The sequence below is a fragment of the Hemiscyllium ocellatum genome, chromosome 42 (genome assembly GCF_020745735.1).
Source record: "Hemiscyllium ocellatum isolate sHemOce1 chromosome 42, sHemOce1.pat.X.cur, whole genome shotgun sequence".
NCBI lineage: Eukaryota > Metazoa > Chordata > Chondrichthyes > Orectolobiformes > Hemiscylliidae > Hemiscyllium > Hemiscyllium ocellatum.
Window position 1 is genome coordinate 27982983 of NC_083442.1, and position 25983 is coordinate 28008965.

The 25983-nt window shown below is 41.5% G+C and overlaps 1 protein-coding gene across 2 annotated transcripts in view; it reads right to left on the minus strand.

Moving 5' to 3' along the window:
- The window catches only part of edc3 (enhancer of mRNA decapping 3 homolog (S. cerevisiae)), a 116946-nt gene that overhangs the window by 51143 nt on the left and 39820 nt on the right, over positions 1-25983 (minus strand). For both annotated transcript variants that reach the window (XM_060853813.1, XM_060853814.1), the window contains exon 4: positions 14806-15141. In XM_060853813.1, coding sequence (XP_060709796.1) covers positions 14806-15141 — 336 coding nt within the window. The remainder of the gene's footprint in view (positions 1-14805; positions 15142-25983) is intronic.

Consider the following 25983-nt stretch of genomic DNA (forward strand, 5'->3'; position numbering starts at 1 on the left):
AGGATTGACAAATGGCCACATTTGGAATACTGCGTACAGTTCTGGTCGCCAGATTACCAAAAGGATGTGGGTTGCTTTGGAGAGATGCAGAGGTGGTTCACCAGGATGTTGCCTGGTATGCAGGGTGCTGGTTAAGAAGAGAGGATAAATAGATTAGGATTATTTTCATTGGAGAGGAGGATGATGGGGAGGAAACCTGATTGAGGCCTACAAAATGTTGTGAGGCATGGATTGGGCAGATAGCAAGAAACTTTTTCCCAGAGCAGAGAACTCAATTACTAAAGGTCACTAGTTCAAAGTGAGGGGGGAAAAAAGTTTAGGTGCAGAAGGTGGTAGGTGCCTGGAAAGTGTTGCCAGTGGAGGTGGTGGTGTGGGAATGATAACGTCATTTAAAATGTATCTAGACAGATACATGAATAGGCTGGGAACAAAGGGATGCAGATCCTTAGAAAATAGGTGACAGATTTAGATAGAGGATCTGGATCGGCACAGGCTTGGAGGCCCTAAAGGCCTGTTCCTGTGCTGTGAGGTTTTTTGCTCTCTTTGTTCTTTAGAGTAATAGTTAGGATGCACAAGATCTAGAAGACTGCAACTTGCAAAAATACCACCAAGAAAAAGAATGGTCTTGTTTCAGACATCACCTTGCTTGGATCCATTTAACAAAAAGTGTTCCCTAATAGAGAATTACCAACTGAAAATGTAGTATTTTGGAGTTAAGTAGAATCAAACATAGTAGGAATTCTCTCGACAAATCAAAACTTTGAACTGAGAAGTTACCAAGACTGAAATCATGCTGCCTTGAAGATGCTAACATATCAATCCAGCAACATGTGGTGTTGCATCTGTACCAAGGACTCAATATATTTTAGAAGCAAACAAACAGTCACAACAAAACCTTGATCCCATCATTGGACATTAGACTTAAAGCTTCCCTAGAATTTTAAGAAAACATTAAACATTAGCTTGCACGCTCAAGAGACAAACTTCGGTTTTGAATTCATGAATGCAAATCTAGTCAGCCAAGTACAACAGCAACTAATTTAAATATTTATCATGCACACGCACTTAAACTAGGAGCAGTAGGCCATTAGGCCCCTCAAGCCTGCTCCATCATTTGAAACTACCAAATATTGCAGCAAGTTGAAATCTTTCGAACATTCATGCTTTTATTTGACACTTACAGATCATTTTGCTTTTCCTGAAGTGAACAGAATTTGTGAAGTCTTGGACAGCAGTTATCTACCAAAGCTATAATGCTTTCAGTGTGACACTGATACAGGACTGGATTGCTGAGGATAATTTCAAAAAGGATGTCCCATCTGCCTGTTTCACTGTTTTAGAACAATAAACATTTCTATTCAAACTGACATTAGGTTTTACAGAACTAAAAATGGTTGAAAAAGACATTCCTTCAAAACTTTTCATTTTACACTCATCAGGACATTTTGCATGAAAACATTTCAAGGGAAACATTTCCACTGCAGGAGAGGAAGTGCTGATTGACTGGCAAGTGCATTGATGGTAAAGGCATCATCATGAAGAATGCACTAATTAATGGTGGTCATCAGTTAACTGCCAGAGTTTAAATTTTATACTAGGCCATTGACCCTGTTTGGTCAGCATATTGCCTAGGGAAATGAGCTATCAAATAACTCTGCTACTTTCAGATAAAGCAGATACAGACAAAAATAGCATTTACACATGCTGCATATTAATGTGCAGACATATTTCAATGTTGATTTTCCAAATACAGATGTATAAGAGATGAACAGCTTTTACAGCAATACTCAAATTCTACACAAAAGGAGAGAAAGATATTCTCTATGGTCCTGCCTGGGCAACATTTACCATCTAGAAGTATCAAATACAGAAAATTGGGATTCAACTAATATCCTGCTCTGTGATAACTTTGCAATGCATAAATTACTTCAGTCTGCTAAAGACGACAAATAACTAGATGTCGAAAGCAATCTTTTCAATGTGCAGCAGTTACAGATGTCCTGAGGGCACGAGGTGCCATTAAAACTGCAAATTGTTCCCAAAGATCAGCAGAACTCTCAAACATGAGTGATTTCAATCCCACTAGATACGAAGAACTGTTTACCATTTAAAACAATGCCAGACTAATTACAGCACTACCTTTCTATAATTACAGCCTCAACTTATACCATCATTTTTACTGTATAGCAGCTACAGCATCTTCTCTACGGTGTGCAAAAGTGGCAGACATTCATAATTTAAATACCTAAACCTGTATAGGTTTTCAATTTAAGGCTGGTATCTGATTGAAATGGATAGATTTATTCCATAAAATAAAGAAGTCACAGCACAAACAACATTCACATCCCCTGAACTGAGAACATTCCACAAGCAAGGACAAAAACATTGTCTGACAAACATTAATAGTTCAGCACACATCCACAAGATTATATTTTCTCATTCACTGGCAGTTCTTGAAAACAAAGACGGGGGAGAAACAAACAAGGAGAGAAAGAGAGAAGACAGGAGGAATAAGGGGTTAGAAAGGGGAGGAGTGAGGATTTTTTTTAAGATTAGATTCCCTACAGAGTGGAAACAGACCCTTCGGCCCAACAAGTCCACATTGACCCTCTGAAGAGTAACCCACCCAGACCCATTTCCCTCTGACTAATGCTTCCTAACACAATGGGCAATTTAGCATGACCAATTCACCTGGCCTGCGCATCTTTGGACTGTGGGAGGAAACTGGAGCACCCAGAGGTAACCCATGCAGACAAAGGGATGTGTAAACTTCACACACAGTCACCAGAGGCTGGAATCGAACTTGGGTGCCTGGCGCTGAGAGGCAGAAGTGCTAACCACTGAGCCACCGTGCCGCTCCCAAGCAAAGAGAAAGAAAGAAACAAAGAAATCCTTCTTGGTCCAAAGCTAGAAACAGCAGACATTATTGATGGAATGAACAGCAAAACGGCAAACTAACAATAGTCTGCCATGATGAAGCATGCAGATAAAATCCTTATATCACATGCATCAGTTGCTGTGGTCTACTGAGTTGATATGCATTCCCATGGGATCAAATTCTTTATACTGTTCCGAGCCGATCTGCTCTATAGTCTGCAATTCTCAAATTTCAGACTACTAATTCCAAGCAGATTAATCTTTTACATAACATTCTAGAAACATTCTAGATACCCAACTGGCTTTAACGTATATTTTGTAATTAAAAAGACATCTTAGTTGCCAATGCACACAGCTGCATTTGCCAGATGACTGTCCTATTTTGCTGATGGCAGGTGTCAGCAGTGGATCCTAATGAATGGCAAGCACCACTGATGAAATTATAGTTTTAAATTAAAAATGCAAAGTCTTACTCTGCAGTAGGTTTGCCAGCAGAAACATAATACCATACAGGAAAGAGGGTTAAAATATGTCAAGAGCTTTGCTTACTATGAAGTGTCAATGTAAATGCAATATTGAATAAAGCCAAGGCTTTGTTTTAGAATGCTGCTGTGAAGTGCCTTTGAATTTGCTATATAAATACAAGTTGCTGTTATGGAGTCAGAGAGACGTACTGCACGGAAAGAGATCAGTCGGTCCAACCTGTCCGTGTCGACCAGATATCCCAACCTAATCAAGTCTCACCTGCCAGCACCCAGCCCATATCTCTACAAACCCTTCCTATTCATATACCCATCCAGATGCCTCTTAAATGTTGCAATTGCACTTGCATCCACCACTTCCTCTGGCAGCTCATTTCATACACACACTACCCTCTGCATGAAAAAGTTGCCCCTTAGGTCTCTTCTATATCTTTCCCCTCTCATTCTAAACCTACACCCTCTAGTTCTGGACTCACCCACCCCAGGGAAAATACCTTGTCTAGTTATCCTGTCCATGCTCATGATTTTATACACCTCCAAGGTCACCCCTTAGCCATCAATGCTCCTATCCTCCAACCCTGGCAACATCCTTGTAAATCTTTTCTGAACCCTTTCAAGTTTCACAATATCCTTCCGAGAGGAAGGAGACCACAACTGCAAGCAATATTTCAAAAGCAGCCTAACCAGTGCCACCTCCCACCTCCTGTACTCAATAGTCTGACCTCAGTGGTGGGAAAGATGCTGGAGTCAATTATAAAGGATGAAATTACGACACATCTGTATAGCAGTAACAGGATAGGTCAGAGTCAGCATGGATTTATGAAGGGGAAATCATGCTTGACTAATCTTCTGGAATTTTTTTGAGGATATAACTCTGAAGATGGACAAGAGAAATCCAGTGGATGTAGTGTACCTGGACTTTCAGAAAGCCTTTGATAAAGTACCACATAGAAGGTTAGTGAGCAAAGTTAGGGCACATGGTACTGGGGGCAAAGTACTGACTTGGATTGAAAATTAGTTGGCTGACAGGAAACAAAGAGTAGTGATAAACGGCTCCCTTTCGGAATGGCAGTGACTAGTGGGGTACCGCAGGGATCAGTGCTGGGACCGCAGCTTTTTACAATATATATTAATGATATAGAAGATGGGATTAATAGTAATATGAGCAAATTTGCTGATGATACAAAGCTGGGTGGCAGGGTGAAATGTGAGGAGGATGTTAGGAAATTACAGGGTGACCTGGACAGGTTAGGTGAGTGGACAGATGCATGGCAGTTGCAGTTTAATGTGGATAAATGTATGGTTGTCCACTTTGGTGGCAAGAACTGGAAGGCAGATTACTACCTAAATGGAGTCAAGTTAGGTAAAGGGGCAGTACAAAGAGATCTGGGTGTTCTTGTACATCAGTCAATGAAGGCAAACATGCAGGTACAGCAGGTAGTGAAGAAAGCTAATAGCATGCTGGCCTTCATAACAAGAGGGATTGAATATAGAAGCAAAGAGGTTCTTCTGCAGCTGTACCAGGGCCCTGGTGAGGCCGCACCTAGAATATTGTGGGCAGCTCTGGTCTCCACATTTGAGGAAAGACATTCTGGCTATTGAGGGAGTGCAGCGTAAGTTCACGAGGTCAATTCCTGGAATAGCGGGACTATCTTATGTCAAAAGATTGGAGCAACTAGGCTTGTATACCCTTGAGTTTAGACGGCCGAGAGGGGAGCTGATTGAGTCATATAAGATTATTAAAGGATTGGACACTCTGGCAGCAGGAAACATGTTTCCGCTGATGGGTGAGTCCTGAACCAGAGGACACAGCTTAAAAATAAGAGGTAGGCCATTTAGGACAGAGATGAGGAGAAACTTCTTCACCCAGAGAGTAGTGGCTGTGTGGAATGCTCTGCCCCAGAAGACAGTGGAGGACCAGTCTCTGGATTCGTTTAAGAAAAAGAGTTGGATAGAGCTCTCAAAGATAACGGAATCAAGGGTTATGGAGATAAGGCAGGAACAGGATACTGATTGAGGATGATCAGCCACGATCATAATGAAAGGTGATGCAGGCTCGAAGGGCAGAACGGCCTACTCTTGCACCTATTGCCTAACCAATGCAGGAAAGCATACCAAACGCCTTCTTCATTATCCTATCTACCTGCGACTCTACTTTCAAGGAGCTATGAACCTGCATTCCAAGGTCTCTTTGTTCAGCAACAATCCCTAGGACCTTAACATTAAGTGTATAAGTCCTGCTAAGATAAGCTTTCCCAAAATGCAACACCTTGCATTCATCTGCCACTTCTCAGCCCATTTACCTGTCTGATTAAGATCCCGTTGTAATCCAAGGTAACCTTCTTCACTGTCGACTACACCACCAATTTTGGTGTCATCTGCAAACTTACAAACTACATCTCCTATGTTCACATCCAAATCATTTATATAAATGATGAAAAGTAGCAGACCCAGCTACTTTGTTATACTCCACTGGTCACAGGCATTCAGTCTGAAAAACAACCCTCCATCACCTTCACCCTCTGTCTTCTACCTTCAAGCCAGTTCTGTATCCAAATGGCTAGTTCTCACTGTATTCCATGAGATCTAACCTTGCTAACCAGTCTCCCATGGGGAAACTTGTCAAACATTTTATTGAAGTCTATATAGATCATATCCACCGCTCTGTCCTCATCAATCCTCTTTGTTACTTCTTCAAAAAGCTCAATCAGGTTAATAAAACATGATTTCCCACACACAAATCCAAACTGACTATCCCTAATCAGTCCTTGCCTTCCCAAATATGTAAATCATATCCCTCAGGATTCCCTCCAACAACTTGCCCACCACCGACGTCAGACTTACCGGTCTATAGTTACCTGGCTTATCCTTATCTCCTTTCTTAAGGAGTGGCACCACATTAGCCAGCCTCCAGTCTCCCGGCACTTCACCTTGTTGATTAATACTTTGTCAGTCAGCTCACGAAGACACAGCAAAACTGCAATAATACCTTTACAGATAGCAATGATCAAAAAAAAATGCATAGACAACAGGAGCAGTAGGAGGCCATTCGTTGCTATGGTATGCTCTGCCATGAGACTATAAACACCATAAGAAATAGGAACAGAAGTGGTCAGAACTGGTCTCTCGAGCCTGATCCACTATTCATTCAGACCATGGCTGATCAGATATTGTTCACGTCCAATTTCCTGCATTTTCTCAAACCCTCGACTTCCCTATCATCAAGAATCTACCTTAACCTTCAATCCACAAAAATTCTGCCCCACGGCTATGTGGCAAGGAGTTGCAAAGACACTCAATCCTCAAAAAATTTCTCCTCATCTCAGTCTTAAATTGGCACTCTTTTATTCTGAGGCCATGCCCTCTGGTTCTAGATTCTCCCACAAGGGAAAACACGTTCCCAGCATTTACCCTGTCAAGTCTCTTAAGAACCCTATATATTTCAATGAGATCATCTTTATTCTAAACTGTAGTGAGTAGAGTCTTAATCTGTTTAGAGCTGAAAATGTGTTGCTGGTTAAAGCACAGCAGGTTAGGCAGCATCCTAGGAACAGGAAATTCGACGTTTCGGGCCAGAGCCCTTCATCAGGAATGAGGAGAGTGTGCCAGGCAGGCTAAGATAAAAGGTAGGGAGGAGGGGCGATGGAGATGTGATAGGTAGAAGGAGGTCAAGGCGAGGGTGATAGGCCGGAGTGGGGTGGGGGCGGAGAGGTCAGGAAGAAGATTGCAGGTTAGGAGGGCGGTGCTGAGTTGAGGGAACTGACTGAGACAAGGTGGGGGGAGGGGAAATGAGGAAACTGGAGAAATCTGAGTTCATTCCTTGTGGTTGGAGGGTTCCCAGGCGGAAGATGAGGCGCTCTTTCTCCAACCGTCGTGTTGTTATGTTCTGCCGATGGAGGAGTCCAAGGACCTGCATGTCCTCGGTGGAGTGGGAGGGAGAGTTAAAGTGTTGAGCCACGGGGTGGTTGGGTTGGTTGGTCCGGGCGTCTTTGTCTCAGTCGATTCCCTCGAACTCAGCACCGCCCTCCTAACCTGCAATCTTCTGCCTGACCTCTCCGCCCCCACCCCACTCCGGCCTATCACCCTCACCTTGACCTCCTTCCACCTATCACATCTCCATCGCCCCTCCCCCAAGTCCCTCCTCCCTACCTTTTATCTTAGCCTGCCTGGCACACTCTCCTCATTCCTGATGAAGGGCTCTGGCCCGAAACGTCGAATTTCCTGTTCCTTGGATGCTGCCTGACCTGCTGTGCTTTAACCAGCAACACATTTTCAGCTCTGATCTCCAGCATCTGCAGACCTCACTTTTTACTCTTAATCTGTTTAGGCCTTGCTCATAAAACAATGCCTCCATAACAAGGATCATTCTACTGAAGGAGCAAATTATTGCAGATGCTGGTTTCCATACTGAAAGCAACAAGTGCTGGTGATCATATCGGGTTAGAAAGCATCCACGGAGAGTGAGCAAGTTAACGTCAAGTCGAGAGGACTCTCTATCTAATGGAAGAGCCATCCAGACTCTAAACATTAGCACATTCTAGTAAACTTTCTCTGAACCGCCTCCCATGAAATGTTACATCGTTTGCTATTGGACTCTTTAACAGCCAATTGTTTTATGAGATATGGATAAGTGGGATAGCAAAGATCATTCCTCCAGCGTAGGACAATTCAAAGTTACAGAGCATAGTTTTAGTATGAAAGGGGAAAGATTTGTAAAGGGACCTGAGGGGCAATGTTTTCCAAACAAAAGGAAACACAAAGCGTATATGAAATGAACTGCCACAGGAAGTGGTAGAGACCAATACAGTTAAAATATTTAAAAGATATTTGGACAGGTATGAATAGGAGAGGTTTAGAGGGATATGAGCCAAATTCAGGCAAACTTAACTTGTTTGGTTTGAGAAATCTAGTCTGCATGGCGAGTTGGGCTGAAGGGTCTGTTTTCAGGCTGTACAACTCTATAAGTAACTTTAATTAAAACATTGTTTTGGCCTCAATGCTTCATGAGGCAGAGAATTCCACATGCTCACCACACTCTGGGTAAAAAATGACCTGAAAAAACAAATGGCTTGACTTATGATGAAACAATCTGCATTGAAATCAGTTTCAGGAATTAAGATTTCACATAATGAACACAATGTGCTATATATGGATGGTTGCTGCCACTAGCTATGATCCGTAAACACGATGAGCAGAAAAGCCATTTGACACCAATATACAGATTATACTAGTTTTAGTTACTTTATTCTTGTATGGGAAATCTGAAAATTGAGCTTGATGTCTTAGTGGACATCTCGAATTACCTGACTCAGATTACAAACGCCTTGAAATTTGGCAGCTCAACTGTTAGCATTCACTTAACAACAGTAGCACAGCAACAGTGTCACGAGGAAGAGACATCCTTTGGTCCATCGAGCCACCCAAAGCATCCATTTCTTAACCTCCACTGTCCACATTTTAAACAAAAGCAGGAAGTATAACCTAAACACTTTAATGATTCACATCTACTTCATTAAAAAAAGGGTAAATAAAATGGCAGACAGGTAGAGTGAGCATTCACATGTTAAGATGCAAAGAGCTGACTTTCAAAGCCAAATGAAAACTGCTGCAAAACCTAGGGCATAGTTCAGGAAATCTCACTGGGCATCAGAGGAAGCCAAGGCTGAATTTGGAATTAAAGAGCATGATCAAATTATTATCGGAAACTCTGCCCTGCTCATGAAAACTGTTACAGAAATTTCAGTGGAAAAGAATTACATTTACTTGTACAGTAACCATGAAATGTCCTGAGCAGAAATTAAAACAGGCTAAATTATGAAGCAAAGCAACCCTCGGACAAAAGTCGGATTCCACTGCAATCTGATTTAGCAATATAATTACCAAGGGATTTATGACACTAGACTTGCCAATGCTATTGCACAGTTATCATGTACTACAAGGAATTGTAAGTGAAAGGATTGGAAAACACAACTGTGAATCTTAGTCAACCACAAACATGGTAAGCACACCATGTCAGATGGACAGCATCTGGTGCTCATTACACTGTTGCTAACAAGACAGAACTACCCACATGCAGTTGATTATTTTACCGATTGTTATAGGTATAAAAGCCATATTTAATCACTGATTTCTATGGTACACTAGGTGAAGGGAAAACAAATCCAGACATTGCTACCAGATTTTTTCCAGGGATAAGCTTTCAGCAGAAAGTTAATTTCTTTTTTCCCTCTGAATGCAGATATGTCAAAACCTCAGATGTATCATTCATTACTTCTTTAGCACAGAGGTTTAGTTTACAAATCTAGAGATTACTGGCTGCCAAATTTTCAAGACAGCTTGTGAAAAACGTATTTGTTCCCATCGAATTCTGGCAGCTAGTGCTTTCGACGTATTAAGTTACAAGCACACTCAATTATCAGTGCACAAAATGCAGCTATATTGGGGTGCCACATAACACAAATACAGCGGACATTTCAGAATTCAGAGGTAGCTTTGGATTTGTTTCACTTGATACCGATCAGTTTGATAGAAAACTTTACATGATTCTGCTTGGCTCTCTCTCTCTTATTCCTGATGAAGGGCTTATGCTCGAAACGTCGAATTCTCTATTCCTGAGATGCTGCCTAACCTGCTGTGCTTTGACCAGCAACACATTTGCAGCTGTGATCTCCAGCATCTGCAGACCTCATTTTTTACTCTATGAATAATGAACAGCTCCAGTTACCTAGAATTGGAGAAACACTGCATTCAACCTGTTTTATGAAACATGAAAAAAGGGAGAGAAAAGGCATTTTCAAAATACATTTCGGGAAATGTTTAAGAGACTAAAACTCTAGTCTTGCAGTGAATCTGAACAGAAGAGATCTCCCATTGGCTCCAAATTGGTTTAAAAAAAAGATTCCTGCACATAAAAATATAAAAAACAAATTTCCCATTTGTGTTCAAAAGGCAAGTCATTGCTGATATAAGTCATATTCCAGAAAGGTTTATATCAAAAGCTCTATGCTGCTTTTAGATGATCTGTTTCGTGGGAACAAGAGTCAGTGACTTAGCCTCTGGAGCATACTCAGAGATATTTAATGAGATCATGGATATCCACCAATCTAGTCCTGTAAACCCCTCTGTGTATTAGTAGGAGTATAGTTGTTTTTAGGAACACTATTGCTGCTAAAAATCTTCAAAAGCTGTTTGTGGAATACCATAAAAAGTTTCAATATTCCTTCAGGGATTAGTATGCTTGCAAGCCCAGCATGTGTTGCCAGTCCTTAATTGATCATCGAAAAATATATGCACACACTTGCTGTTTTGAAACACTAGTTTCTATGACACCATCTTTACCTTTTCTACTTTTAACTGACATCGCTAATTGGAATTCTGCATTACTATGTTTCCAAAGTAGATGGTGCTGTTGCCTATTTATTGCCCAGAATCTGTCTCCACCCGAGAGGAAAGGTGGGGTCAAGACTATCAACCAAGGTGATATAATTTAGAAGTCATTCTGAACGGTCTCCAGTTACCATTGTTCATCATAATGTTGATCCAATTTCACGGTCATTAACCTGCTTTGCTGGCCCTCTCTCCTTCATCCAACCGTATTAGGAAATTGGCTTCAGAACAGGCAAATAAAAAAGGGAGAAAAAGAGATTAGAGAGAGGCATTAGAAAAGAAAGCAGACAAGGTGGAGTGGTAGAAGAAAGGATGATGGTGAAGGATGAGTTGGGTTAAAGATTTTCATTGAAATATTTTGAAAACAGGTGTTAGGATTCATTACACAAAGCATCTAACACTACTGTCACAAATTATGCAAATTTTTACAGGTTAAATACAGGATGGCTTTTGACAACATGGAAATATAACCAATCCATTCTTCAGAAAACTTAATAAAGTTCTGTGAACTCTATTTAAATAAAGCTGCCAAACCCTTGAGAGCAGTCAACAGGGCAGCTCTCACTACTTATCACAAGAAAACCATCATTCCTCCCCACAACACTGCAGCCCTACCCATAAGAAACATACGAATGAAACATTTGTATCATATGCATGAGACAAAACAAGTTTTGCCGTTGCCTCAAACAAGCAAGGTGGCATAGCAGAAACCCCGAGGCAAACCTGAAGCAAAACTCCTCCAAGCAAATGACCTCACAGGTATTAGAATATAGATCAAAAGGAGGGTGTAGGAAATCTCTTTAGAGTAACTTAGGATGAAGCCCTTCCCAGCAAGGTTATCGAGCAATAAACATGCACACGATTTCCAAACGTACAGTACTGTTTCGTTGCTGTGACCTAACGAACACTGCATCTATATTGCATACAGTAGCCCTTCGGAGATTTGTGACAGCATAACAGTTAGCAATACACAGCAAAGTACTAAGTCGTTCAGATTAAAGCAAGCTCCAAGTTTAATCCTCAGGCTTTGATTATCTGAACCAATAATTTGCATTTATTCACAGCACTTTTAAATACTACAAACAACAAGAAAGAAGGTGCAGCCAAATCCTCAGATTTTAGAAGGTGCAAGGGCAGGAGTGATTGGCATTATCTAGCATCTCGGAGCACTGGTAGGCAAGAATAGACATCGCTCTGAAACTTCCCAGAGGCAAATGGTCAACCACACAACAACTTAGGTTGGACACCTTAAATTCTTCCAAAAGTGGTCTGGAATGGGGAGAAGGGGGAGGGATGAGGGAAAGAGTAGGATACACTTGTCAGTACTGCTATTGTCACTTTTGTTTGGTGGCTTACATGGAGAGACAAAAATATTTCAACGATGACCAATTGTACATCTTGATATGTTCACTTGGTTGCAAAGGCAAGAGCAGACCACAAAAGAATTAATTACAAAAGTTGCTTGAGCAGCAACCACACACCACACCAAACTGGTTTTATGGAAATTATCTCATTAATATTCTATAAATAGCTTGTGATTTTTCATTTGGCCCAAGGTGCCTGATGTTTTGCAGCAATGCCATTTTACACTGCATTATTTGTAAATCAGTTGTCACAGACCCCATTAAGCTGCAAAACCATAATATTTTAAAACAAATCTAGTCCAAATGAAACCACTGTTTTAGCAAATGTCATGAAGCAAACAAAAAAAAAATCAGCCTGGAGGGCAAACAACTGTTCAAGGGAAATCCAAACCATTTCTCAGTTTAACAAGTAGCTTTAGCATTCCACCCTCTACTTAAAGTGCAAGGCAATAATGGGATGTGTTATTACGTGCCATCCTCCACATGCTGCATGGCAATTATTTATGTAAGAACCTGGACAAACACACTGGAGAGGAGCTATTTGTCTATGGCAAGCATGATACCCAATTCTGTTCTCATCCACATGTTCTACCAGGAAACTTGGGTTAGGTTTTTAATCATGTAAATCTAAACCAAGTCTCCACTCTCCTGAACAACTCAAGAGCAAAAACATCATTCATAAATTATCAACAATTCTACCAGCAGAAATTAACTAAATCATGATTCAAATTGAAAGACTATTGTCACGTGATTAAGTTCACGGAATAACAAGGGGATCATGTCACATCTCCTGAATTGAATTCTTCTAGGCCATGGGAACAGAGAAAAAGAGTGGGGAACACAGAAGACAGCATCGGTGAGTTAGTGTTTAATACTGCTGTCTCACGGAACCAAAGACTCAGGCGACTTGGGCGACTGTTTCTGTCTGTGTGGAGTTTGCACATTCTCCTGGTATCTGCGTGGATTTCCTTTGGATGCTCCAGTTTCCTCCCACAGTCCAAAGGTGTGTAGTTTACATGGATTAGCCATGGTAAATGCAGAATTCCTGGCTTAGGATGGGGAGGCTGGATCTGGGTTAGATGCTGTTTGGAGGCTTCCAGCACACTCGATGGGCAAAATGGCCTCTTTCTGCACTGATTCTATGATAAGAATACGGTTTTGGATACTGTTGGGAGGGGATGACCTACCAGGGGAAAGTCATTGTGGCCAAGTCTCTCACACTGAGCCTGGCTCGGAGACTCAGATAGGATGCGGGGAGAATAGAAAATCGGTGGTGGTGGGAGACCCAGTTAGAAGAACGGACAGGAGATTGCGCGGTCGTGAATGGGACTCCAGGAAGGTATGCTGCCTCCCGGGTGCCAGGATCTCTCTCATTGAGTCTACAAGATTCTGAAGGGGAGGGTGAGCAGCCAGAATTGGTGTAGCACATTGGCGCCAATGACACTGCCAGGAAAAGAGATGAGGATCTAAAAAGTGATTCCAGGGAGTTAGGTTGGAATCTAAAAATCAGGATGAGCAGAGTAGTAACCTCAGGATTACTACCAGTGCCATGTGCTCTTGAAGCGAGGAACAGGGAGCGAGTGCAGCTAAACGCGTTCCTACAGGGCTGGTGCAGGCTGGTGCTTCAGATACATAGATCATTGGGGGTACCTTCTGTGGAAGGTGGGACCTGGACATGAAGGATGGGTTGCACTGAAACTGGAGGGGCACCAATGTCCTGGGCATGAGATTTACTAGAGAGAAAACAGTGGACCAGGTTAATAGGGTTGAACAGATTGATTTTAAGGAAGTAGATGTACTGGAAATTCTGGGAAACATCAAGGTAGTTAAGACCCCAGGGCCAGACTATATATGCAACGTTACTACAGGAAGTGGGAAATGAGATTGCTGCACCTCTTTGCATCCTAACTCTCCATGGGAGTAGCACTGAATGATTGGAGGGAGGCAAATTTTGTTCCTCCGTTCAAGAAAAGGAAAAGAGAAACCCCTGGAAATTAGAGACCAGTCAGCCTCGCATTTGTGGTAAGCAAGGTACTGGAAAGGATCTGAGAGATGGGATTTAGGACTATTTGGAAAGAACTGTGTTTGATTAAAGATAGTCAGCATGGCTTTGGCAGGGGCAGGTCATGCATCACAAGCCTTATTCAATTCTTTGAGGCTCCGACGAGACAGGTTAACAAAGGTCGAGCAGTGGATTTGGTGTATAAGAATTTCAGTAAGGCATTTGAAAAGGTCCCCCATGGTAGGCTCATTCAGAAAGTTAGAAGGTATGGGATACAGGGAAGTTTGGCTGTCTGGATACAGAATTGGCTGGCCGAAAGACAGCGAGTAGTAGTGGATGGAAAGTATTCTGCCTGGAAGTCCTGCAGGGATCAGTTCTTGGGCCTCTGCTCTTTGTAGTTTTCACAAGTGACTTGGATGAATCCCAACTATCAAGTTTGAATAATTTAGTCTCCGCAAGCTGTACTTCTAAAACTTAAGATAAAGAATGCACTTTTTGATACTGTATACCCACTACTAACCTCATACTTAACATGTGCCAGTCTGCCAAGAATTAAGGAAAAACAGGTTGGTTCAGCATTTCCAACCTAAGTATCAGAGAACAAGTTACCAAATACATATACATCAATTCCCACAAAGACAAATTCTCTCCCTTTAATTCCCAATTAAACAGCTTTAAAACTATTGATTCTCACCAGTGCAATATTCTTTGCCACTATGCTGTGGCACTGTGATTTGCCTGTAGACAATAGGCTCTGACTCCAGAATATTCTCATCATGGCGATATCTTGTCGGCTTCTCATTTGGTGTTCCTCGGGACCGTGTTCCATTCCTCCTTTCAAACGTGTCTATCTCTTCAAAGACTGCTGCTTTGTCAAAGAGTGCTAGATTACCTTCAAAATCAAAGTCTGTGTCAAGGATTACTTCAATTCCATCCCCAAAGCACTCATCATCTTTATTTTTCATTGGTCCATTCTTAACTCCATTTTTCTTTGGCGTTGCTTGATTTGGAATCTTGCTACTTGAGGACCCTGGGAAACGACAATATTGAGATTAATACAGTGAAATAATGTACAATATATTAGAACAATCGCAGTTTCCCTCCACCTTAAGAGCTTTGACTATTATATCTATAAAGAGTTGCATCTTTCTAAGGTAGTAGAAGAATACAACTGCCCAAATAAATTTTTTAGAACATAAATAGAAACAGCAAGCTATACGGTCTCTGGAGCCTCCTGCACCTGCAGCATGATCATGGCTGATATTTTACCTCAATTCGACTGCCCCTCCACCTCTATTCCTGGATTCCCCTGCGAAATATATGGAAGCTTATAAAACCAATTCAGTCTAAGTTTAAAATAATTTCTCTAGAGAACACAAATTAATCCAAATACAAGTGCTTCTATCATACCTCGTTGAACTTTCAACTTAAATTTCTTCATTGCATGTGTATAAATTAACAATGACTTAATTATTGAAACACCACTGACAAACCAGGTGGATTGAAAAATTTACCAGCTCTGCTTCATTCCAACAGAGAACAGAATCACCTGCTTCCCAAAATTGTGGGACAGACCAGGTCTTCGAAGCCATTGCCATCACCTCGTGATGGAATAATGTTAAAAAGTAACGACACTACTCATAAGATTTATCTTAAATATGAAAGCATATGATCAAATGTATATTTTGTTTGTGCTCATTGTCTTATTAGGATTCCAGTAACTTACTTTGATAATGACACTTTTAAAATTCAATAGTAGCACTGTATTACAATAAAAGGACAGCTGCAAAGTGCATATTTTCAATAATTCACTTTATCCTTAACATTCAAGATATTCTGGGGCTCATTACATTTGGCATATTTCCACTGTACTTCAGGAAAAGGATAGCATGAAAGTTACGCTGGCATTCAAAGTCAAAATAGGAGAACCAGAGTTTGGAACATGAGCTGATCTGGGAAGATGTATATCAAAAGGGAAAACAACAGAGGGACTTGTGGGAGGTGCTTGTGGATTGAGCAGATATTACAAGTGTACATATGACAATAGGCAGATGGAGAAGATACACAGCCAAAGGTCATGAGGGGGGGGGGGGGGGGGGGGGGGGATGAAATAAATTTCAGGCTCTGAGTTTTGTCTGGAAAATGAGCTTCTTCCCAATTCCGGTTCATCCATATATTCTAGTATGTTACATCAGTCTAACAAAACAAGTGCATTGCAGGACATGCACTGTAATGGGGGCTGGATAATACCGTGACCTGGAGTTGTGTGTTTGCTTGGCTCAGAACTAGTCCTCAACTCAGCAGATTGCTTGAAGTACCAAGTGAGGCTGTACTGTAACTGGAGATGTTCCAGGCATCTACTCAAGTTGTATTTTGGGGTGGAGTTATCTAATCGGGATAAGATTTAGGAAATTTAAAAAGGCACAAATTTATGTTATGAGTCAATACATTTCTGTAATTGAGTAGAAAAGGAAGTAACCAATTAGGGGAAAGAAAAAAAGTGTTAACAGTTCAACAAGGTAGATTGACAGATAGTGCAACACAGAAGTTTAAAGAACATTTTTTCTTTGGACAATTTGGACCCTGCTAATGGCAAAGAGTTGGAGTTAAAACAAATTGCAGGAATGCTAGTAGATTAAGCCACAGTGCAGGCTGTTGGAGGAAGCCATTGGGGGTTTCCATGGAGTACACTGCAATGAAACCAGCCCATAAATGGGGCATGTTCCAGAATCAGTGAAGGATGCTGAGTCACACTATTGTCCAATGCCAAATGGAGTGTTGAGAACATTCTTCAATTAAGTACATTCCTAATGAATGCTGCAGGGAGTTGAAGAGATGTGCCATGATGAATGATTCCCCAAATGTCCTGGTCAGATAAAGTTTCCAGCCAGTTATATGGCACCAGCACAAGTGAACTTCATATTATAAATAGTTACAACATTCCAAACAAAATCTCAGCACCAGTTTCTTGTCTCAGGAGAGAAAACATGGAGAAATGCTTAGGATAAGCTTTCAACTACCATTATGCCTCTGCAGAAATGTACATCAAATAAGTATTTCAGTAATAAATTTTGCAGTTTCTGCTCAACAAATAAATTAACATTCCAGAAGTGAAGGTATTTCAGTATGTATTTTATAAATTACAACTTTCGACAGCTAGGTTTTATTCAGTAGTGATTCTGCCTTTGTCTCAGAAAGCTGTGGTTTCATGTCCTTCTCCAGAGTCATAACATAAACAAAGCTGACATTCCCAGTGCAGTACACATGAAGGATTGAGGTTCCTTTCTTTCAAAAGAGATTCTATTAGATGGAATCACTCCCATTTCACTGGTTCCAAGAATCAAACTCTGCTGTCCTTGCCAATATTCACCCCCTCAGCCAACATTACTCCAACAGACTTCTGGACATAGCTATGCACGGCTTGATGGTCATGTTCCCTATATTACAACAGCGATTGGACTGAAGTATTTCATCTGTTGAAAAGCACTTTGGGATACTCCAAACGTGAAGACAATATATCTAAGTACATCTTTCATCTCCCCCAACTAAATTTAAAGATTGAATTTAAAGCAAAGTTTGAATTCTGTCAGTTCTGTACTTTTCCACACTATTCTCATCAATACAGAAACATCTAAAGATTGATAAAAAAAAACACGCACAAAAAGCGTGTGAAACAAAACTGAATTCGGATTTACAATTATATAACCTAATTTTAATGTTTTGAAATGAATAACTGAATTTAATTTTTAAAAAAGGACTTGCATCATGTCTGTTGTTTTACACTTTCAACCATCTCAGGCCTCATTTGAAAGGGATAGAGCCTAATAAGTCACAATTAGATACGGATTTGTTTTGCTTAAAAATTATTTGAAGATATTTATTGACTCACTCACCCACAGTGCAGAAATGCACGATGCTTTTTCTCATCCCCCTACTCACTGATAAACCAGCTGGATATTTGTTTGTTGTGCTATAAATTATTCAATGCTTTGCTCATCAGAATTTCACAATACAATCAGTTCGGTTTCAAAAACCACACTGATTAGATAGATACTATTAAAAAGGTGTCGTATATGAAACGGAGAAAAACCAGGAGATGCAGAGTCACTTTCCACCAATTCAAGACCCACAATCAGCAAAGTACTGAGGAGATAAACCATACATGTGAAATTACTGCAGCACATGCCCTCCAATAAGCTCCTGGCAGCAACAGGAATGTTCCAAGCATCTTTGGCCATAAAATTAACTTTTTATATTTAAAGATTATGGTGCAAGTCTCGTATTCTGACCCCCCCCCCACCAAAAGAATTTGCACTGAAGAATTCCTATCAAGGTATCTTTTATCTAAGATGGCGCCATAAGTGGCGACTTGTAAACTTTTCATGGTACTCATTTGAGTACATGTAACAATAAAGCTAATTCTAAGATTCTAATTCTAAATGACAAAGTATGAACTATCATAAAAATTACAAAATTCAAAACTACGTTCATCTGACATAATGCTAAGTATGCTGAGGCGTTGCAGTTCAGCTCATGCAAAATAATTATTTAGGCAACATTCCGTGTATCTTCCAGTAATGACAAGCCCATAACCACTGTGACTATAATTCCACAAGGCATAGTTCAAATGGCTCACTCCAAATAAAATTTACAAAGTAAATCCTAAATAAGCTCCTGTGAAATTGAGCTCAAATGAGCAAATGAAAACAGTTAAAGTCAATTGTTGTGAGGTGTTAATAATTACTGGGCAGGGCCTCAAGGTGGAGGAAAACTCACCATAGCAATTTTATCCAGTAAGGTGGAGGAGGCACAGGATGCTCCAACCAGAGCTCCTCCTCCCTGCCAATTCTTTTTCCCCCTCTCTCCTACTTTCTTGTATCTGGAGCAGGGTCACCGTCAACCAGCTGCCCAGAGTGGGAGAGGGGATAGCGGCCCGGGTGAAGAGCGCTGCAACAGCCAGCAGTCAGACAACAGGGAAGCCCTGTGTTAGTCTGCTGCAGACATCCTTTGGAGGGGGAACTGTGATATTTGTCTTTTTAACTTTACTTGTTTTTTCTGACCTATGGTCATACTATGAATAACTGTAATTTAGCTTTATTTTCTCTTCTTTCCTCTATTCTGTAACTAAGGATTGGATCTAGGTACCCAAGATGGTGCTGGAAACAGCAACTTATTATTTTCCACTGTACTCATTTGAAGACGTGGGTTTGGATTAGAGTGGTGCTGGACAAGCACAGCAGGTCAGGCAGTATCCAAGGAGCACGAAAATCAATCTTTCTGGCAAAAGGCCTTCATCAGGAACAGAGGCAGGGTGCCTGCAGGATGGAGAGATAAATGAGAGGGGGGGGGGGGGGGATGGGGAGAAAGTAGCATAGAGTACAATAGATGAATGGCGGTGATAGGTCAGAGGGGCAGGTGGGGGAAGGTAGCAAAGAGTAGGAGCTTCAGGGCAGAGGAGATGATCTGGGAGTTGCAGTGAGTGAGAGGGACTCGCTGAAATTCTTGGAGAGAGAGGGAAGAGAGAGGGAGAGAGAGAGAGGGGAAGAGAGAGAGAGAGAGAGAGGGGGGGAAGAGAGAGAGAGCGGGGGGGGAAGAGAGAGAGAGGGGGGGGGGAAGAGAGTGAGAGAGGGGGGGAAGAGTGAGAGAGGGCGGAGAAGTGAGAGAGAGGGGGGAGAAGAGAGGGGGGGGGGGGAGAGAGGGAGGGGGGGGGAAGAGAGAGAGAGGGGGGAAGAGAGAGAGAGAGGGGGGAAGAGAGAGAGAGAGGGGGGAAGAGAGAGAGAGAGGGGGGAAAGAGAGAGAGAGAGAGGGGGGAAAGAGAGAGAGAGAGAGAGAGAGAGAGGGGAAGAGAGAGAGAAAGGGGGGAAGAGAGAGAGGGGGGGAAGAGAGAGAGAGAGAGAGGGGGGAAAAGAGAGAGAGAGAGGGGGGGGAAGAGAGAGAGAGAGAGAGGGGGGGGAAGAGAGAGAGGGGGGGGGGGGAAGAGAGAGAGAGGGGGGGGGGGAAGAGAGAGAAAGAACTTCAAGGCAGGCATCCTTGCAAGAGGATTCACAGCAAGGTTAAAATCAACTAGGCAAAAACGAGGACTGCAGACGGTGGAAACCAGAGTCTGGATTAGAGTGGTGCTGGAAAAACACAGCAGGTCAGGCAGCATCTGAGGAGCAGGAAAATCAACGTTTCTGGCAAAAGCCCTTCATCAGGAATAGGGGCAAGGAGTCTGAGGGTGGAACCCCACCCTCCTCTATGACCTTTCACCTAATGTACTTTATGTTACCTTCTCCCCACTCGCACAACCCTCTCTCTCTCTCCACCCTGGAGGCTCCCTGCTTCTATTCGTGATGGAAGGGCTTTTGCCCAAAACGTCGATTTTCCTGCTTCAGATGCTGCCTGACCTGCTCTGCATTTCCAGCACCACTCTAAACCAGACTCTGGTTTCTAGCATCTGCAGTCCTCATTTCAATGCGTGGCAAAGCTAACAACTCAGATATCAAACATTTTTTGGAACAGTTTTCAAAATCAACTAGTGCGGCCCCATATCACAAACATTCTATGTTCTGCTATTGACCTATTTCACATTTTCCATCTTTCCTCACTTTCAACTGCAAGTCACTGTTACAGATATTCCAGAAAACATTTTGCATGCCGAATTGTTGACAGATACAAATCGACTGCCAGTCTTGCTCATAACCAGTTACTGTACAAGGCAAAATAACTACATCGTGAATTTTCACAAAACTTTGTGCTTTATAATCAATTTTGCAGTATTTGCCAGGTTCTTCTTGAAAGTCATCAACTTCCTCTCCCTTTGAAACAGATGCATTGGTTGCTCACAAATTGAATGTCTCCATTTCATGATTGCAAGCCAACAATGCAACACTAACAAAAGGCAATAATCATGTTGACATGGAAGGAAACACTGAAAATGCAGCATAGAATGTCTACAGAAAGAGAGCTCTGTTAAATCAACAAAGCAGACATGACCTGTTAACTTTGCCAAGTTCAATGGATCTTAGAAAGATACAGACCGCAGCACAACAGAAAATATCAGTAAAATAAACTTCAGCAAGATGTTAGTGCAATGATCAAGATTCCTGGATACTTAATGTAACAATAAACAAGTTCCGCAACCGTTTCTGCTACTGATTTATCTATTCCACTATACTTGCAACATTTTTTCATCGACCTTACTGCAAATACTGACAATCCCACTGATGATCCACAAAAGGCTGACAAACTCTCCAGAAGTTCAAGTCAAGCAGCTCAAAAATACAAAATCAAAGCAACATAAAAAAAATGAAGCACAGCTGTCACTGCAAAATTCATTTCCTATTAGAATTCAGCAAGAGTAGTTAATAGAGAAAATATAGTACAAAGCATGAGCTGATGCAGATATGATACAAGCCATTAACTGTGCTTCATGCTGTTCAAAACAGTTTCCTCAGGCTGCCAGCAATATGTCCACCTCTAGCTAGGCAGAAATGACATCTTACAAAACCTCCAGGGTGGGTATATATGACCTACACTTCAGAAAAACACATTTAGTCACAACTGAGCAGAACTCTAAAGGAACGTAGACTCATTCTAGCTTTTTGTGGCATCTGCTAATGTTTCTGCACATCTTTATTTTCAGAATGATAACCCCAGAGTATTAGATGAAAGATAAGCATGGGGAATAAAAAAAAATCAGGTGAAAAGATAACATGCTTCAGTTTATGGAGTCAGCAGGGAGACAATTCTGCTTGCAACTGACCTTCACAAAAGTTGTCCACAAAGATTTAAAACATTGTGGTATGCATTTCCCCCTTCTCAATGTCTGTTTTAATTTGTTGCTGGAATCTTCAGGAGTGCAGCAATAGCATTGAATAAGATAAAGAGCCAATTAATAGAAGTATTCGAACAGATAGCAAACCAATTTTTAAAATACATTATTATTATTTTGAAGTGAAAAAAACAGATTAAACCAATCAAGACACATACACAGAATGAGAGTAAAATGCCAAACTTAAAATTAAAAATGTAAGTTTCAGATTTGGAGAAAACTAACGTTCCACAGCTTAACTTTCTTTCCCCCAGTGATGGCAAGGTCGTTCAGTAATAGTCATGAAAATTTTTTGACCCAGTTTTACACCAAATTCTGCAAGGATACAACAGCAAAATGACTGGTGTAAAGGACAAATGTGCATTAGTTTAGTGATTTCTCCCCAAATGTGATAGGAGTCCAGCACACTTACAGGTAGCAGTAAAATGACAAATTGAATACCTTTTAAAATTGTATTTGGCAAATGTGACAATTGTTTTTATTTTCATCTTTTTTCCTGTGATGTAACAGAACATTAAATTAGAATTCTAAATCACTGGAAAGTCTCACTCTGACACAAGTCAGAGTTTTACAGCATGGAAGAGAAGCCCTTCAGCCCCGTGTAATGCCAGTCTTCAAGCACCCGTCTACTTAAGTCCTCTTTTCCTGCATTTGGCTGATAATCTTGTATGCTATATTTTAAATGTTCAACCAAATATTTAAATGTTGCAATGGTTCCTGCATGAACTATCCTTCCAGCCAATGAGGTCCAGATACCTGCTATCATTTGGATGAAACAAGTTCTTTAAATCCCCTCTGAACCTCCTGCTCCTTACTTTAAATCTAAGCTCCTCATTACGGATTCCCATACTAAGCGGAAAAGCTTCTCTCCATCTCATGACGACCCTTGATTTTGCACACATCTATCAGGGTTCCTCTTCAGTCATTTCAGCTCTGAAGAAAGCAATCCAAGCCTATCCAGCTTCTCTTCACAGCTGAATCAGTCCAGCCCAGATAATAGCTTGGTGAATCTCTTCTGCACCATCTCTAGTGCAACCACATCCTTCCTATAGTATGGAAATCAGAAGACAATGTATTCCAGTTGTGGCCTAGCAGCTCCATTACAACCTCCCTGCTCTTGTATTCAATGGCTCTACTAAAAGGCAAGTATTCCATATGCTGCCTTAACCATTTTACCAACTTGTCCTGTTGTCTTCAAGGATCCATGGATATGTGCACCAAGGTCCCTCTGATCATCTGTGCTTCCTATCATTCCTATCATTGAAATGCATAAAAGTGGATAAATCCACAGCACCTGATCAGGTGTATCCTAGAACTCTGTGGGAAGCTAGAGAAGTGATTGCTGGGCCTTTTGTATATTTGTAGCTTCGATAGTCACAGGGGAGATGCCGGGAGACTGGAGGTTGGCTAACATAGTACCACTATTTAAGAAAGGAGTGAGGACAAGCCAGGGAACCTCAGACCAGTGAGTCTGACGTTGATGGTGGGCATGTTATTGAAGGGAATCCAGAGGACAGGAGGTACATATATTTGGAAAGGCAAGGACTGATTAGGGATGGTCAACATGGCTTTGAGCATGGGAAATCATGTCTCACAAACTTGATTCATTTTTTGAAGTAGTAACAATAAGGATTGATGAGGGCAGAGTGGTAGACATGATCCATTTAAACCTCAGTAAGGCATTCAACAAGGTTCCCCATGGGAGACAGGTTAGCAAGGTTAGATCTCATGGAATACAGGGAGAATTAGCCATTTGGATATAGAACTGGATTGAAGGTTGAAGACAGAAGGTGGTGGTGGTGGTGGTGGAGGGTTGCTTTTCAGACTGGAGGCCTGTGACCAGTGGAGTGCCACAAGGATTGATGCTGGGTCCACCACTTTTCGTCATTTATATAAATGATTTGGATGTGAAGGTAAGAGGTATAGTTAGTACGTTTCCAGATGACACTAAAATTGGAGGTGTACTGGACAGCAAAGAAAGTTCTCTCTGATTACAATAGGATCTTTACCAGATGAACCAATAGGTTTGTGAATGGCAGATGGAGTTTAATTTAGATAAATGTGTGGTGTGGCATTGTGGGAAAGCAAATCTTAGTAGGACTTATACACTTAATGGTAAGGTCCTAGGGAGTGATGCTGAACAAAGAGACCTTGGAGTGCAGATTCATAGCTCCTTCAAAGTGGAGTCGCAGGTAAATAGGATAGTGAAGGCGGCATTTGCTTTTAATTATGTGTCAGAGCATCGGGTACTTGAGTTGGAAGGTCATGTTGCAGCTGTACAGGGCACTGTTTAGGCCACTTTTGGAATACTGCATGCAATTGTGGTCTCCTTCCTATTGGAAGGATGTTGTGAAACTTGAAAGGGTTCAGAAAAGATTTACAAGGAGGTTGCCAAGCTTGGAGGGTTTGAGCTAACAGGCTGGGTCTGTTTTCCCTGGAACGTCAGAGGCTGAGGGATGACCTCAGAAGTTTCTAAAATCATGAGGGACATGAATTGGATAAATAGACAAGGTCTTTTCTTTGGGGTGGGGGAGTCCAGAACTAGAGAGCATAGGTTTAGGGTGACAGGGGAAAGATATATAAAAAAAAAAGAGACCTAAGGGGCAACATTTTCATGCAGAGGATGGTGTGTGTATGAGCTGCCAGAGGAAGTGGTGGAGGCTAGTACAATTGCAACATTTAAGAGGCATCTGGATGGGTATATGAACAAGGAGGGATATGGGCCGGGTGCTGGCAGGTGGGGCTAAATTGGTGGGATATCTGGTCGGTATGGACGAGTTGGACTGAAGGGTCAGTTTCTGTGCTGTACGTATCTATGACTGTGACTCTAGTACTTCCAAAAGGCATCCTCTCTCACTTTTCAGGATTAAATTCCACTTGCCCTATTCTACCCACCAATATCATTCTGCAGTTCGAGGCTTCTCACTACCTAACACATCATGAATTTTACAGTCATCTGCAAACTTACTCATTAAACCTCCTACATTCATTTCCAGATCATTTATGTATAATGCAAATAGCAAGGGACCCAACAATAAACCCAGTGTAAGACATTGGGCAAGTTTCCAGACTCAAAAATAAAGGTCTGAACATTACCGTCTGCCTCCTGCCACTAAACCAATTTTGGATCTAATTTGCAAAGTTTTCCTGGATCCTTTTTTGTCTCCCATGCAACACCTCAGCAGAAACAGTACTGAAGTCACACAGACATTTACCTACCTTTGCACTACCACTTATCTGCGCTACCTTTATCTACACACAGTTACCTCCCCTAAAAATGGAAAAAATCATATCAGACATGACACCCTGCGCCCCCTCAAAAAGACATGCTGACCATGTCCCTCAATTTTTTTTTGAGGTTTCCCTACTACTATGTTAAGCTCACTGGTCTGTTGTCCCATAAATGTTCTCCAGTCCTCAGACACCTCTCCTCTATCCATAGAGGATTTGAAAATTTGTCAGGCCCCCTGCAATCTCCTCCCTGTCTCTCAAAACAGCCTAGAATACACTTCAACTGTGTTTGGGGATTAATCCAATTTTAACCCTGCTAAAACCTCCTCCTTTCTCAGTTGTAATTTGTTCAAGTATATGACAGTCGTCCTCTCCAATGTTAATGCCTACATCGTTCTACTGTATCATGAAGAGAGATGAAAAAAGTGTTCAATTAAAACCTCACCATCTTCAAACTCTTCTCTGGGCTCTACTCACTCACTTGTTATTCCAAATACATTTACAAAACACCTTTGTCAATCTGTTACATATTGGGATAGTTGAAATCCTCTATTACCAGATAATTATTTTTATACTTCCAATTCCAACTATTCTACTCTCTCTTCCTGGCTATCTAGTAGTTTCTTGTACACTCAAAAACTGTGACAGCTCCCATTTTGTTTTTTCTAATTGTACCAACGTGACATCATTCCAGAAATCTTCAAAAACATGATCCCACCTTCCTGCTGTAATTCACTTGTCAATCAGTGGTTGCAAAACTACCTCCTCTTTTTCATCTCTTGCCTCACCTGAAGATTCTAAATAACCCACAATATTGAGCTGCCAATG